The following is a 15,470-nucleotide window of genomic DNA, read 5'->3' on the forward strand; positions in this document are numbered from 1 at the left end:
ATAGACTAGTGACTAGTAATGTTGTTTGTTTAATTATTGTACAATATAACGAATAAAATATCTAATTATTCTTAATGTAATGTTTAACTATATCACCCAGAAAATTGTTTTTCACCCCCAAAATATAAATTGTTACTAATCGCCCCTCAACATGGAAAAACGCCCACATGGGGCGATATCGCCCCTGTTGAGAAACACTGATCTAGGCTAAGCATACAGTATGAAGATCTATATTCTAACTTATTTATTAGTAACTTACTAATTAACTTGCATGAAGTTGTTGAAAATGTTCATTTATATAATTAAATTTTATTTTTTTGCTGGATTTTTTAGTATTTATGAAGGTATAATAGTTTACTAATTAACTGGCCTGACTATGTATACATATGAGTATATCTGATAATTCTATATGCTATATTTTTAATTTTAAAAATTGCTCCAAATTTAACAACATATTATGGAAATCCACTATCAGACAACAATTGATTTCCCAATCTGTGTGTTTTCATTCTAACTTTATTTATAGGTGTTCTACATGCATTAATATCCAAAATATTACTGTTTTTAGCTGATATTTTCTTATTCTTACACAATTGACTAATCCTCTTTTCTAATTCTTTTTTGTTTCCATTGCATTGTTTTCTAATCATTCATAACGTTATATAAATAAGTATTATATATTACATAAGTTTTTAACATTCATAACCTTACATAAGATATGTGGATGGCTTGTTTTTGGTGTTTGATAGAAATGTGGTGAAAGAAAACAATTCAAATTTATTTTGTCAAAATGAAAATTTTTTAGAAAACTCCTTCACTTTTTAGCTAAAAACTCATTGTTAGGATACAGCAAGACACTCTCTGACTTCTTATAATGAGCTTGTAGTCCAAAAGTTTTGCTGTTTTATCCAAAAGTTTTATTTTTTATTTTAAGAAATTCAGTTTAAATTGTGTTAAAAACAAGAGATATGTAAACATCTCAAAGCTCAATATTTTATAATGAAACTAAACGATTATTGGATTTAAATCAGGATAATATAAATAGCCCAATTTAAATCTGGTAATTGTTTGGTTTCAAGAAAGAGGCAATTGATTGGCATTGTTAAAGTGGGATAGACAAAATTCCAATTTGATATGAAAATAGCCAATGCCAAATCTGCTGTATAGAAAGTCTATTTTTAGAAACTGGATAAAAAGAACACAAAATAGATGTAAAAATAAAGATGAATGCATCATTTGCAAGGGACAAGTCAAGGCTTATAGTTGCTGATAGAAAAAAAATCTACTTACATAGTTAGTCATTGTCCCTCTGGGCACATTGCTGCCTAATGTTCCCAGTTGCACAGATGGTAATGAGAGAGAGAGATGGTTAGCTAAAGAATTGTCCATTGCCAAAGTACAGAACTCATTATAATAAAAGATTGAAAGAGTTGGACCTAGTATTTGGATATGATTAACATCAGACTAATAATAATTATGTAAATAAATACAGTATTATTAATTTTAAAATAATTTAAATTTAAGTTAATATTTTGTTTATTATTTTAATGTTGTTTAAATAAACTTCTAATGAGAGAAAATTTTTGTTAAAAATTTACATTTGATTTTTGTTTGTCATTCAGATAATTTATTCTCTTTATGTTCTGCTGAAATTGGATCTAAGATGGGACATTGAACACTTTTCTCAATAAGTAACTGATTTCTGAAAGTTATGCTTTTTTTAATTATTTTTTTTTATTTCATAGCTAGTTATCTAGTTTCTGTATTATTGTTTGCATATGATCATTTGGAATAGGTCTATCAGTTTTTTCCCTATAAAATTCATCCTGTGTTGTTTTATATTTGATATTTGAGGTGTTCTATAGTGTTTCTATCTGGAAATTATTATGATGCTTTTAGTTGTCTAGATAGATAATGTGATAGATTTGTAAACTATAAATACACCTCATGCAGATTGAATTTTATCACTGAAGTGGCATCACTCACTTTGGCAAAATGCATATGATATGTAACTTAGAATTGTATAATGAAAGTGAGAATAAATAATAAATAATTCCTTGTTTTAGGTGTTTTTTTTTGAATGTGTGGGGTGAACTTTTAGAGGTGAGTAACCTCTAAAGTTTGAACAGATTGAGTGATTTTCCTCTTGTTTTTAAACTTTTTTGAATTTATATTTTTGGTCCCATTGGATATTTTAAATGTTGTTAGTTTTTTATATACTTTCTTTATTTATTGAATAAACATCATGTTTATTATCTTGGATTTTGTGAAAATATTTTTATTTTTTGTTAAACTAATTCTCTACAAAGTTGAGAATATATAAGCTATATTTATAATCTTAAGAAGGTATATAGAATATTTTAGATATATAATTTTTACTTTGAATTAACAGGTTTATAAGAATATTTACCTGTTGAATACTGCCTCAAGCTTACTAAAAGTACTATCATATATTTATCTATAAAATAATTATTAATTCTTAAAATTTTATAGATAATGAAATATTTTTTTGTACTTAGTTTCAGTATAGGATACTTCATTAAAGTGCTTTCAAACTTAATGTCAGCTGGAATAGAGTTTTAAAAATGGAAATATTTCTAATGGAGTAATGGCTTCGGCAGCAGAAGATTTTGAAACTTCAGAATTAGATTCAATTATAAATGTAATAGGCTTAACTCCATCTGATCCTCTGGACACATTTGCAGGTATAAAATGAATTGTTAAATTATTACAAATTTAGAATAAAATTTATTTCACACTTGTTTTAATATAATTTTTAAAACAAATTAAAATAAAAAATGTTTTTCAGAAATGTGGTATCAAGTATTTTTATGGGCTTTGTTTTCATCACTATTTGTACATCTTATTGCAGCAGGCATAGCATTTGGAACATTAAGAAAACATAAATTAGGTCGTTTCATGCCTCTTCTTATTGTAATATTTGGAGTTGTTGCACCTTTAACAGGCGGTGTTGTTACAAGTAAGAATTTTAACTATTGCAATAGTGGTGTGTGTGTGTATTATATATATATATATAATCATATAAATAGTTATAAAAAAATCATATGTCCTAGTGACTAGATGTCTTAGCTCTAATAATTTAAGAATTTTTTAAAAATTTATATAACAAAATTATTATTGAATTTGAATATTTAATAATAAATCTTTTTTGTGTTCAATATTTTTGTTATTAAATTATTAAACACAATTGAATATTAAAATTCTTTTTAACATAAAATATAAAATTTGTTCATTTAAACATTTTTATCAAAGTATAAATTGTAAATGAATAATATACTGATGTCATTATTGCATATTTTGCATTTGTAACAAAATTTACACTGTAATAAAAAGTAATTATTATGTATTTTTTTAACTTTTAATTAAAAATAAATTAATTTTGGTTTTTTGTATGTACACTCTCACATGATTGATTAATTACACAAGGATGCAAATAATTTTTTAAATTCAAAATAACAAAATTTCTATATCTAAATTAAAGTTATGTGGCAATTATTATTAAGTAGCAAGTTAAGTGATAAATTGAACAAAATTATATACAGGATCTTTCTAAAATACACATTATTTTCCATTGATTACTACACTAAAATCACATCAGAGATCAATATATACTTATATATGAATTCAGCAGACTTGGGAGTATACCTTAGTATCTTATGAATGTGTCAAATTATTTGGTCAATATTTTTCAATAATGATAATATTAATTTTTTCAAAGTGAGTTTCTTCCTTTCCTTCAAGGAATAATTTATCAGTTCTGGAGAAATATTTTATCGATGGGATAAAATAATTTTTAATGCAATGTTGGATCTTAATCAGCATTATGAGGACAGTGCTGTATGATTTATTTCAATTGGTGTCTGTATATTTTGGCCAGTGTAGCTATAGTTCATGAAAGCACAGAATGGCACAGAAGCTGGAATTTTAGCTTAGAGTAAACTTGCACTTATAACTTCCAGCACATGCATTTCTCACAAATACAAAGCTTTTTCAGATGCCCTCTTCACGTATTAGAATAAGAAAGAAAAAATGTATTTCATTGATCTTCCTTATTGCCATTAAGTTAAAAAATTTAGCTGCCAATGTTCTGCTCTTCCTTATCGTCATTATATTTGAAATAAGGAAGATTGATAGAATAATTTGTTTTTCTTATTTTAATACCTGAAGAGGGCCTCTGAAAAGACTGAAAACATTTGCTTATATTTGTGAGAAACTTAGGTGCTGGAAGTTGTATTATAAGCATATGTTTGCTCTAATAAGTTACATATCACTGTCTTCCATGGTAAAAGTTGGAAACCTCTTCTCTTTTTATGTTAGGTTCCTTTGAATCAACACTGGATTCAATGTTGACATCATCCTACATGTAATGTTCCTTTGTGCCATTTCAAGAATTGGAAATGCAACATTTCTTTAGTGTGCTAGTTTTCTAGGATTTTCATCCAACACTTATTGTAGAAGACTCACAAGATTGAATTAAGTTGATTTCTTACATACTTGCTGTTATGAATATTGGCCTTAATAAAATTATTAAAATAATACAATGGAATTAGTGACAGAGAAATAAGACTCATGGTACTAGAGATCAATGTTCCCTCTAATTTTTTTTATAGATGAGCAGAACATATACTTNATATATTATAATATATATTAGTGTATATATTACTATATATACTATTTATACTTGATTGCTTACTATTCTCTCAATTAGTTGTTCTCTCAATTAGTTGTCTTTGGAACTTAGCATAAAGTTGCTATTGCTATTTTTATTACTATTAGTTTTGGAGTGTAATGATTCCATCAAATGCTACAAATTTTATAAGTCAAAGCTGTATTGGTAAAATGATTTTTGGAAGCTTTCCGTTCCATCATCAGACCCTAATATTTGAAAAACAGAAATTTGAGGTAAAAGATTAAGACATCATTGCTAAATTAGTGTTTAAGGAATAAAGTTTGGAAAACAACAAAGGTATGAATTTAACATGAACTCTTGCCAGGATTTTTACATTGACTTCTACAACATTGTTAATTCTACATTGGCAATAGAAATACATTCAACTGAAAAATATTGATGTTGCTATATTTAAATTTACCTTTTTATAGAATTGTTATTACATTTTTATTTGAATTTAACTTGAATAAATTCATGTTTATAATCTGATTTATACTAAAATTTGCTGTTTAATTATTTTGATTAGTACCATTTCCACATACTCTCTGTTCTGGTTAACTGCATCAGAGTATTTTTAAGATATTAAAAACACCAAAACCCATATTAACTGCTTAAAAATTTGACTGTCTTAACTTGTTAGCACCCAAATTGTTATTTTTTTGAGAATTATTGAAATATAATGAAATTATATTTCAGCAAATGTTAGCAGTGTCTAGACTAACATTACTGAGGTATAAATCATTAGAAATGGAAAAAAGAACTGTCCTATAAATAGGATGCTGGACACTTGTGATATCCTTCACAGATAATAGTAAATGAAAAATCAACGATGTTTGGACTATTAAAGTTCTTGGTTGGCTCAGTTTTTTAATGTAAATTAATAGTTTGATGAATTAGAATAAAAATAATCTATTAATAACCAAAACCTGTTTTATTTAAGTATTGGAATACAAATAAGCAACATGAAATGAAATTACAGTAGTGCATCGATTATCCGACCCCCGATTAACCATCACATAGGTTAACCGACCATTCTATGTTGGCAAATTTCAAATGTCCACTAGTGATGTGGCATTACAATATTTGGCTATGTCTTGGCTACATTAATATTATTTTTGTTAAATTTTTGCATGTTTTAGCTGGCATCAACGGCTCGACCATTGAAGGGAGGTCAATATTTAAACGAGACTTAATTTTCTAATTATGAGTGGTTGTTTGTTTCGTGAGCAATAAAATAATTTTAAAATAATTTTTAACGATACAATAGCGACGATTATTATTTAAAAAAAAATTTTGTTAGGCTAAACATCAATGAAAATTCAACGCAAAGTTGGTTAATAGCGATATACTAATAAACTAATTACATGGGATATACTAATATACTATACTAATAATGTATTTTTTCATTCTTTTCGGTTATCCGATTTTTTTCAGTTATCCGACCAACCTGAGTCCCCAATTGAGTCGGATAATCAATGCTCTACTGTATTTATGAAATTAGGGAAAACCTGAAGTATATAAAGTCATATCACACTTTGTACAATATTTGAGGAGCTTATCTGAACAATTTTGGAATTGGCACCTTCTCTTTTTCCAGTAATATGATCTCTCTCATCCAATCTCACACTATCTAATACTTTTTCTTTGAAATTTGTGCAGATAACTGTACCAATGCTTCTTCATGTGTTCTGCCCAATTTTGACAAATCACCAATATTGCCAAAATTGTATGTGGGACTTTTCTTGAACCTTGTGGCTATAAATTCACTCTTGCTTTTTGGGCTGCAATTTGCAAAAATTGTAGACCTACATATTTCACTATAATCCATCTGTTTGTCTGTCTGTCTTTCCTTAATCTGAAGAACAGAGTTAGATAGATGAAAGATGAGATTAAAAAAATTTTATGTTCTAAATCAATGGATTTTTTTTTTGCCATTTTTTGTTTTGTGAGCCATTTTGAATACAAAATTTGTATTCCAAACTTTCTTAATTGGGTTTATGATATAAAAATTTTATATTCAAAATTATAACCATCAAGAACTTAGAATAATGTTTTTCTTTAAGAAATTTATATTGATATTTATTAGGATATGGAAAATTACATAAATTAAAAATTGCAACACAAAATTTGTTGTAATAAATTTTTTTAAGAATTAAATTTAAGTTAATTATGAAAAAATATTTATTTTGTAATTTCTGTTACACACACATACTTATCCACTTTTAAAGAATATATTATGACACCAACAAAAACTTTTAACATAAATTTATAAAATGAAACTGCTTTTGGACTTTTTCAAATACAGTTTAGCAGTATTTGACAACATTACCAGAATTTTTAAGACAAACCTCTTGGGTCATTGTCATGAACTACTAAATCAGTATTTTTCAACCTTTTTTATGTCACAGCACACTTGAACCTAAAATTAAATTTGAACGGCACACTTAAATTATAATGATTAAAAAAAGAGTAAAAAGAAAAGATTGTATTTTTCATAATTTGTTTATTAACACAAAACAGTTTATTATAATTAAAAAACAATTGCTATTAAATGAAAACTTAATTAAATTGAGCTTTCTATATTATTTTCTGCCAAACTATCTTCTATTAACTCCCACTTTATCTATGGTTACATAGACTTGACATCTGGGCCAGTGTTTCTCAACCTGTAACGAAGCATCGCCCCCTTCAGCGTAGTATCGCCCCCTTCAATAAAACCATTACGCAGTATCGCCACCTTCACTGCAAAATTCCAATGCCGAGGGACAAGGCTAATGCCAAACTCGTACTGCATTGAATAGACTAGTGACTAGTAATGTTGTTTGTTTAATTATTGTACAATATAACGAATAAAATATCTAATTATTCTTAATGTAATGTTTAACTATATCACCCAGAAAATTGTTTTTCACCCCCAAAATATAAATTGTTACTAATCGCCCCTCAACATGGAAAAACGCCCACATGGGGCGATATCGCCCCTGTTGAGAAACACTGATCTAGGCTAAGCATACAGTATGAAGATCTATATTCTAACTTATTTATTAGTAACTTACTAATTAACTTGCATGAAGTTGTTGAAAATGTTCATTTATATAATTAAATTTTATTTTTTTGCTGGATTTTTTAGTATTTATGAAGGTATAATAGTTTACTAATTAACTGGCCTGACTATGTATACATATGAGTATATCTGATAATTCTATATGCTATATTTTTAATTTTAAAAATTGCTCCAAATTTAACAACATATTATGGAAATCCACTATCAGACAACAATTGATTTCCCAATCTGTGTGTTTTCATTCTAACTTTATTTATAGGTGTTCTACATGCATTAATATCCAAAATATTACTGTTTTTAGCTGATATTTTCTTATTCTTACACAATTGACTAATCCTCTTTTCTAATTCTTTTTTGTTTCCATTGCATTGTTTTCTAATCATTCATAACGTTATATAAATAAGTATTATATATTACATAAGTTTTTAACATTCATAACCTTACATAAGATATGTGGATGGCTTGTTTTTGGTGTTTGATAGAAATGTGGTGAAAGAAAACAATTCAAATTTATTTTGTCAAAATGAAAATTTTTTAGAAAACTCCTTCACTTTTTAGCTAAAAACTCATTGTTAGGATACAGCAAGACACTCTCTGACTTCTTATAATGAGCTTGTAGTCCAAAAGTTTTGCTGTTTTATCCAAAAGTTTTATTTTTTATTTTAAGAAATTCAGTTTAAATTGTGTTAAAAACAAGAGATATGTAAACATCTCAAAGCTCAATATTTTATAATGAAACTAAACGATTATTGGATTTAAATCAGGATAATATAAATAGCCCAATTTAAATCTGGTAATTGTTTGGTTTCAAGAAAGAGGCAATTGATTGGCATTGTTAAAGTGGGATAGACAAAATTCCAATTTGATATGAAAATAGCCAATGCCAAATCTGCTGTATAGAAAGTCTATTTTTAGAAACTGGATAAAAAGAACACAAAATAGATGTAAAAATAAAGATGAATGCATCATTTGCAAGGGACAAGTCAAGGCTTATAGTTGCTGATAGAAAAAAAATCTACTTACATAGTTAGTCATTGTCCCTCTGGGCACATTGCTGCCTAATGTTCCCAGTTGCACAGATGGTAATGAGAGAGAGAGATGGTTAGCTAAAGAATTGTCCATTGCCAAAGTACAGAACTCATTATAATAAAAGATTGAAAGAGTTGGACCTAGTATTTGGATATGATTAACATCAGACTAATAATAATTATGTAAATAAATACAGTATTATTAATTTTAAAATAATTTAAATTTAAGTTAATATTTTGTTTATTATTTTAATGTTGTTTAAATAAACTTCTAATGAGAGAAAATTTTTGTTAAAAATTTACATTTGATTTTTGTTTGTCATTCAGATAATTTATTCTCTTTATGTTCTGCTGAAATTGGATCTAAGATGGGACATTGAACACTTTTCTCAATAAGTAACTGATTTCTGAAAGTTATGCTTTTTTTAATTATTATTTTTTATTTCATAGCTAGTTATCTAGTTTCTGTATTATTGTTTGCATATGATCATTTGGAATAGGTCTATCAGTTTTTTCCCTATAAAATTCATCCTGTGTTGTTTTATATTTGATATTTGAGGTGTTCTATAGTGTTTCTATCTGGAAATTATTATGATGCTTTTAGTTGTCTAGATAGATAATGTGATAGATTTGTAAACTATAAATACACCTCATGCAGATTGAATTTTATCACTGAAGTGGCATCACTCACTTTGGCAAAATGCATATGATATGTAACTTAGAATTGTATAATGAAAGTGAGAATAAATAATAAATAATTCCTTGTTTTAGGTGTTTTTTTTTGAATGTGTGGGGTGAACTTTTAGAGGTGAGTAACCTCTAAAGTTTGAACAGATTGAGTGATTTTCCTCTTGTTTTTAAACTTTTTTGAATTTATATTTTTGGTCCCATTGGATATTTTAAATGTTGTTAGTTTTTTATATACTTTCTTTATTTATTGAATAAACATCATGTTTATTATCTTGGATTTTGTGAAAATATTTTTATTTTTTGTTAAACTAATTCTCTACAAAGTTGAGAATATATAAGCTATATTTATAATCTTAAGAAGGTATATAGAATATTTTAGATATATAATTTTTACTTTGAATTAACAGGTTTATAAGAATATTTACCTGTTGAATACTGCCTCAAGCTTACTAAAAGTACTATCATATATTTATCTATAAAATAATTATTAATTCTTAAAATTTTATAGATAATGAAATATTTTTTTGTACTTAGTTTCAGTATAGGATACTTCATTAAAGTGCTTTCAAACTTAATGTCAGCTGGAATAGAGTTTTAAAAATGGAAATATTTCTAATGGAGTAATGGCTTCGGCAGCAGAAGATTTTGAAACTTCAGAATTAGATTCAATTATAAATGTAATAGGCTTAACTCCATCTGATCCTCTGGACACATTTGCAGGTATAAAATGAATTGTTAAATTATTACAAATTTAGAATAAAATTTATTTCACACTTGTTTTAATATAATTTTTAAAACAAATTAAAATAAAAAATGTTTTTCAGAAATGTGGTATCAAGTATTTTTATGGGCTTTGTTTTCATCACTATTTGTACATCTTATTGCAGCAGGCATAGCATTTGGAACATTAAGAAAACATAAATTAGGTCGTTTCATGCCTCTTCTTATTGTAATATTTGGAGTTGTTGCACCTTTAACAGGCGGTGTTGTTACAAGTAAGAATTTTAACTATTGCAATAGTGGTGTGTGTGTGTATTATATATATATATATAATCATATAAATAGTTATAAAAAAATCATATGTCCTAGTGACTAGATGTCTTAGCTCTAATAATTTAAGAATTTTTTAAAAATTTATATAACAAAATTATTATTGAATTTGAATATTTAATAATAAATCTTTTTTGTGTTCAATATTTTTGTTATTAAATTATTAAACACAATTGAATATTAAAATTCTTTTTAACATAAAATATAAAATTTGTTCATTTAAACATTTTTATCAAAGTATAAATTGTAAATGAATAATATACTGATGTCATTATTGCATATTTTGCATTTGTAACAAAATTTACACTGTAATAAAAAGTAATTATTATGTATTTTTTTAACTTTTAATTAAAAATAAATTAATTTTGGTTTTTTGTATGTACACTCTCACATGATTGATTAATTACACAAGGATGCAAATAATTTTTTAAATTCAAAATAACAAAATTTCTATATCTAAATTAAAGTTATGTGGCAATTATTATTAAGTAGCAAGTTAAGTGATAAATTGAACAAAATTATATACAGGATCTTTCTAAAATACACATTATTTTCCATTGATTACTACACTAAAATCACATCAGAGATCAATATATACTTATATATGAATTCAGCAGACTTGGGAGTATACCTTAGTATCTTATGAATGTGTCAAATTATTTGGTCAATATTTTTCAATAATGATAATATTAATTTTTTCAAAGTGAGTTTCTTCCTTTCCTTCAAGGAATAATTTATCAGTTCTGGAGAAATATTTTATCGATGGGATAAAATAATTTTTAATGCAATGTTGGATCTTAATCAGCATTATGAGGACAGTGCTGTATGATTTATTTCAATTGGTGTCTGTATATTTTGGCCAGTGTAGCTATAGTTCATGAAAGCACAGAATGGCACAGAAGCTGGAATTTTAGCTTAGAGTAAACTTGCACTTATAACTTCCAGCACATGCATTTCTCACAAATACAAAGCTTTTTCAGATGCCCTCTTCACGTATTAGAATAAGAAAGAAAAAATGTATTTCATTGATCTTCCTTATTGCCATTAAGTTAAAAAATTTAGCTGCCAATGTTCTGCTCTTCCTTATCGTCATTATATTTGAAATAAGGAAGATTGATAGAATAATTTGTTTTTCTTATTTTAATACCTGAAGAGGGCCTCTGAAAAGACTGAAAACATTTGCTTATATTTGTGAGAAACTTAGGTGCTGGAAGTTGTATTATAAGCATATGTTTGCTCTAATAAGTTACATATCACTGTCTTCCATGGTAAAAGTTGGAAACCTCTTCTCTTTTTATGTTAGGTTCCTTTGAATCAACACTGGATTCAATGTTGACATCATCCTACATGTAATGTTCCTTTGTGCCATTTCAAGAATTGGAAATGCAACATTTCTTTAGTGTGCTAGTTTTCTAGGATTTTCATCCAACACTTATTGTAGAAGACTCACAAGATTGAATTAAGTTGATTTCTTACATACTTGCTGTTATGAATATTGGCCTTAATAAAATTATTAAAATAATACAATGGAATTAGTGACAGAGAAATAAGACTCATGGTACTAGAGATCAATGTTCCCTCTAATTTTTTTTATAGATGAGCAGAACATATACTTCTCTGAGCAAAAAAAATTTTTGCCGAGCAGATTCTGAGTATATATATATATATATATAAAATCTTATTTTTTTCCTATAAAAATTAAAATAATTAATTATAAAGTAGAGATTAAAATTCATTTTAAAACATACTTTTATACGAAATATTATCTTTTGTCAATGATTTAATGTATTTAATCGAAATATACGCAACAATAATCATGTTGCAGACAGAGTGAGAAATAAGTAAACAACAATTCAAATCGGTGTGCATGCTCGCCTGCGCGGCCGCGCAGCTTAGAGGGAACATTGCTTATCGGTCGGGTTAAGTTATAAATCTACTCGTGATTCGCATAATCGGGCGAGGGCGGCTAACAGCCCGGAACCGGTCCTCGATAGAAGTGGATGCAGCACGTATACCGCATCCAACCGAGGTCCAAGGCTTCCACCGGCTAAACCGGGTGATGTCGGTGCTCCGTAAAGCGCGTGCGCGAATCTGGCTTTTTGGATGTCGACAATACGGCGCTTCCACTCCGCCACTAATATTCGAATATACAATAGCGATCTTATCTTCTTTTTCACGTGTAGTATAGAAATTTGTAATAAGATACATAATGCGGTTATAATAAAATATTCATTTTAATTATATGAAAATAATCGCACAATATGTATTTATTTTTTAGAAAATACAAGGGAAGCGGCGCATCCACCGCTTCCAATGTCGGCACGCCACTGAAAGTACAGTACTTTGTTTGAACATTATATTACTGATTAAGAAAATGTTAAGGATATTATTGAATAGCTTGGTTTTTTTTATGTGCACGAAACAACGAAAACTTAGATATATAAGCTGAAAGAGTGTGCTGCTGCCCACGCAATGCAGTCATTTAATGATGCCTGCATGAAGCTGTGGTCGGATGGCATTAAATACCAAGACGAATGAGCGTGGGCTGTTCTAACAGACCCGGCATCTAACTCAGCTTTCAGAAATTTAAAACCAATGTTTGTCAACTTAAATCTCATTCCCATGCATAGTACTGCTTTTAATTTGTTCCGTGAATTAGTACTTTGGGACATTTAACACGTAAACATGTTTATTTCGGAGATGAAAGTTTTAAAGAAAGCTCCAGCAAGAGCCGCTATGTATTATGAAGCAATGCATTTTCCCTGTCATCACAAGGCGAGGAACTTNTTTTAATTATTTTTATTTCCAAACTGATTTTAACCAGTTCTATAGTAAGGTAACATTCCAATAGACAATATGCAAAGCTTTTTTTTCAGTTTACAGCAGTATTTATTACACAAAATTTAAGTAAAGCTTAACATGCCGATCTTGCCCCGATCTCCCCTAAATACAGTACATTTTTTTTTTTCTGTTCTATAACAGGTATATGATTTGAAAATGATAATCAGTTTTAATGTCTTCTTGTGTCAAACATCATGTATAATATACATTCATACATATATATGTCTCTTTAATCCGAAAAATTACAAGAATTCTGGTAGACTATCTTACAGCCTTTAGGTCAGGAACACTGTTTATTGAAGATACAGGTTACAAATGCATTTTGGGCTTATTTTATCTTTAAGCCCTCTTCAGTGCTATATTAAAAAATTTAGAACAATCAGTAATATAACAATATAATTTGTGTAGATTATATCTTCTGACATAAAAACTATTTTATCATATCAAAAAGGTTTTCCATGATTTTTTTCTTACAAATCCTTCTGCCACACTAATATGACACTTCTGGATTTTTTTTACATTATTCACCAATCCTTATTACATAAATATAAATAAACCATAGAAATTTAATATATAAATATTTTTATAATACAATGAAGTTTTTTTTCTTTTTTAAAATACATTATCTTTAAAGTGGGCGTATATCATATTACATTAAAATTCTAAACAATCATTAAAAATTCCCGAAGATAAATTTTTAATCTCAAATAGCAGTAGGGTAACTGTAATTATAGTAACCTTCTAAAATTATTTACAAAAATATAAACTTTTCTTTAAAAAATTACAAAGAATACATACCTACTGACATTAATATTTTTTCTCAACTCACAATATATTGTACTTTACATTATGGTGTATGACTCTTACATTATAGAGAAACTTTTGTTGTAATGCCCTCTATCAAACTATACCATTGCTGATCTATTTGCATACCATTAGAGATATTGATTAAATTTTTACTAGTAGATTTTATAATTTCAATGTGTTCTTTAAATTTATGTTTATAAATGTCTTTTTTGAATGAAGGATTTTAATGTTGTTTCTATCAATCTGACAGTTACTATTTTTTATATGGTTAAACCAAAGAGAATTATTATTTTTTAAACTTATCGCTGTTTCGTGTTCCTTAATTCTTAACTCTAAAGTCCTCCCTGTTTCACCTATATAATCTTTTGGGTTTTGATAATTACAATTAATTTATATAAAACACCTGTTTTTTTCAATTTATCAACACTAGTTTTATATTTTTTTCCCCCTTTCATTATAAACATTATGTGAAATTTTATTGGTTAAAGATAAGGTGTAAGATAGTCTTCTAGAATTCTTGTAATTTCTTGACATATATATGTATGAACGAATAAACAGCTACTATAACAGATATTGGAATTTATGTATAATATTCTTGTGATAAACGAAATCATGTAAAATGGCAATCAAACAAAACTTCAGTTTACCATCTCTTCACAATTAATCTTCACAAAAATAGTTTCATTGTTTTAAGTGTGCATTTTAAAAATTTATTATTTTTCTAGAGATGGGAATGATTTTATGCTTAAAAACATCATTTTTAGATAAAACAAATCAAATAAAAACACTTACCATCCTTTCAATTTGGAATTGGTTGAATCTGTAGATGCAGAACTTGCATCTACAGATTCAACCAATTTCAAATTGAAAATACCGTCAAACTTCTTTATTACAAATTTCTATACAGTAAATTTCTCTGTGTAAAGAATTTTTACATTGTACACTGGTTTTTCAGCCGAAAATATAAGTAAAATTGCCTCTAAATAACAAAGTTGAATTTTTATGTAACAAATTTTTTTTTTAATTGTAAGGAGTATTGATCATTAAAAATAGATTACTTCACCTGGGTTGAGTTTAAATGTAAGTTCAATTTCAGGTATCAATCTGTAAACCCTTTGTAAAACCTTAGTCCATGTGTGAGAAATACGTGTCGTTAGTTTTTTAAACATCATGTAATCTGCCCCCACATGGCTACCAGTTGTAAAGAAGAGAGACAAATGTTATGATTATGAGGATATTTGGACCTAAACAATTTACAATTAACAAATGTTTTAGAGTTATAGTAATACTGTAACCTATA

The 15,470-nt window shown here is 27.3% G+C and overlaps 2 protein-coding genes across 3 annotated transcripts in view; both read left to right on the forward strand.

Moving 5' to 3' along the window:
• Positions 1 to 3,085, forward strand: part of LOC111620961 (transmembrane protein 170A-like) — a 12,353-nt gene extending 9,268 nt beyond the window's left edge. The window contains exons 1-3 of one of the 2 annotated variants that reach the window (XM_023362987.1): positions 2,393 to 2,440; positions 2,520 to 2,705; positions 2,810 to 3,085. In XM_023362987.1, the coding sequence (XP_023218755.1) occupies positions 2,609 to 2,705; positions 2,810 to 3,081 (369 nt within the window). In that variant the 5' untranslated portion in view covers positions 2,393 to 2,440; positions 2,520 to 2,608 and the 3' untranslated portion in view covers positions 3,082 to 3,085. Of the gene's footprint in view, positions 1 to 2,392; positions 2,441 to 2,519; positions 2,706 to 2,809 lie in introns of those variants that run through there. The other variant, XM_023362988.1, reaches the window with a different exon arrangement.
• A 6,794-nt stretch (positions 3,086 to 9,879) lies between these two features.
• LOC111620932 (transmembrane protein 170A-like) lies at positions 9,880 to 10,572 on the forward strand. Its single transcript, XM_023362959.1, has 3 exons — positions 9,880 to 9,927; positions 10,007 to 10,192; positions 10,297 to 10,572. Exons 2-3 carry the CDS (start codon positions 10,096 to 10,098, stop codon positions 10,566 to 10,568), a joined length of 369 nt encoding a protein of 122 aa, XP_023218727.1. The 5' UTR covers positions 9,880 to 9,927; positions 10,007 to 10,095; the 3' UTR covers positions 10,569 to 10,572.
• Positions 10,573 to 15,470: the final 4,898 nt, after the last annotated feature.

Source organism: Centruroides sculpturatus, unplaced genomic scaffold (assembly GCF_000671375.1).
Source record: "Centruroides sculpturatus isolate CEXI.00-Female unplaced genomic scaffold, Cexi_2.0 scaffold252, whole genome shotgun sequence".
Classification (NCBI taxonomy): Eukaryota; Metazoa; Arthropoda; class Arachnida; order Scorpiones; family Buthidae; genus Centruroides; species Centruroides sculpturatus.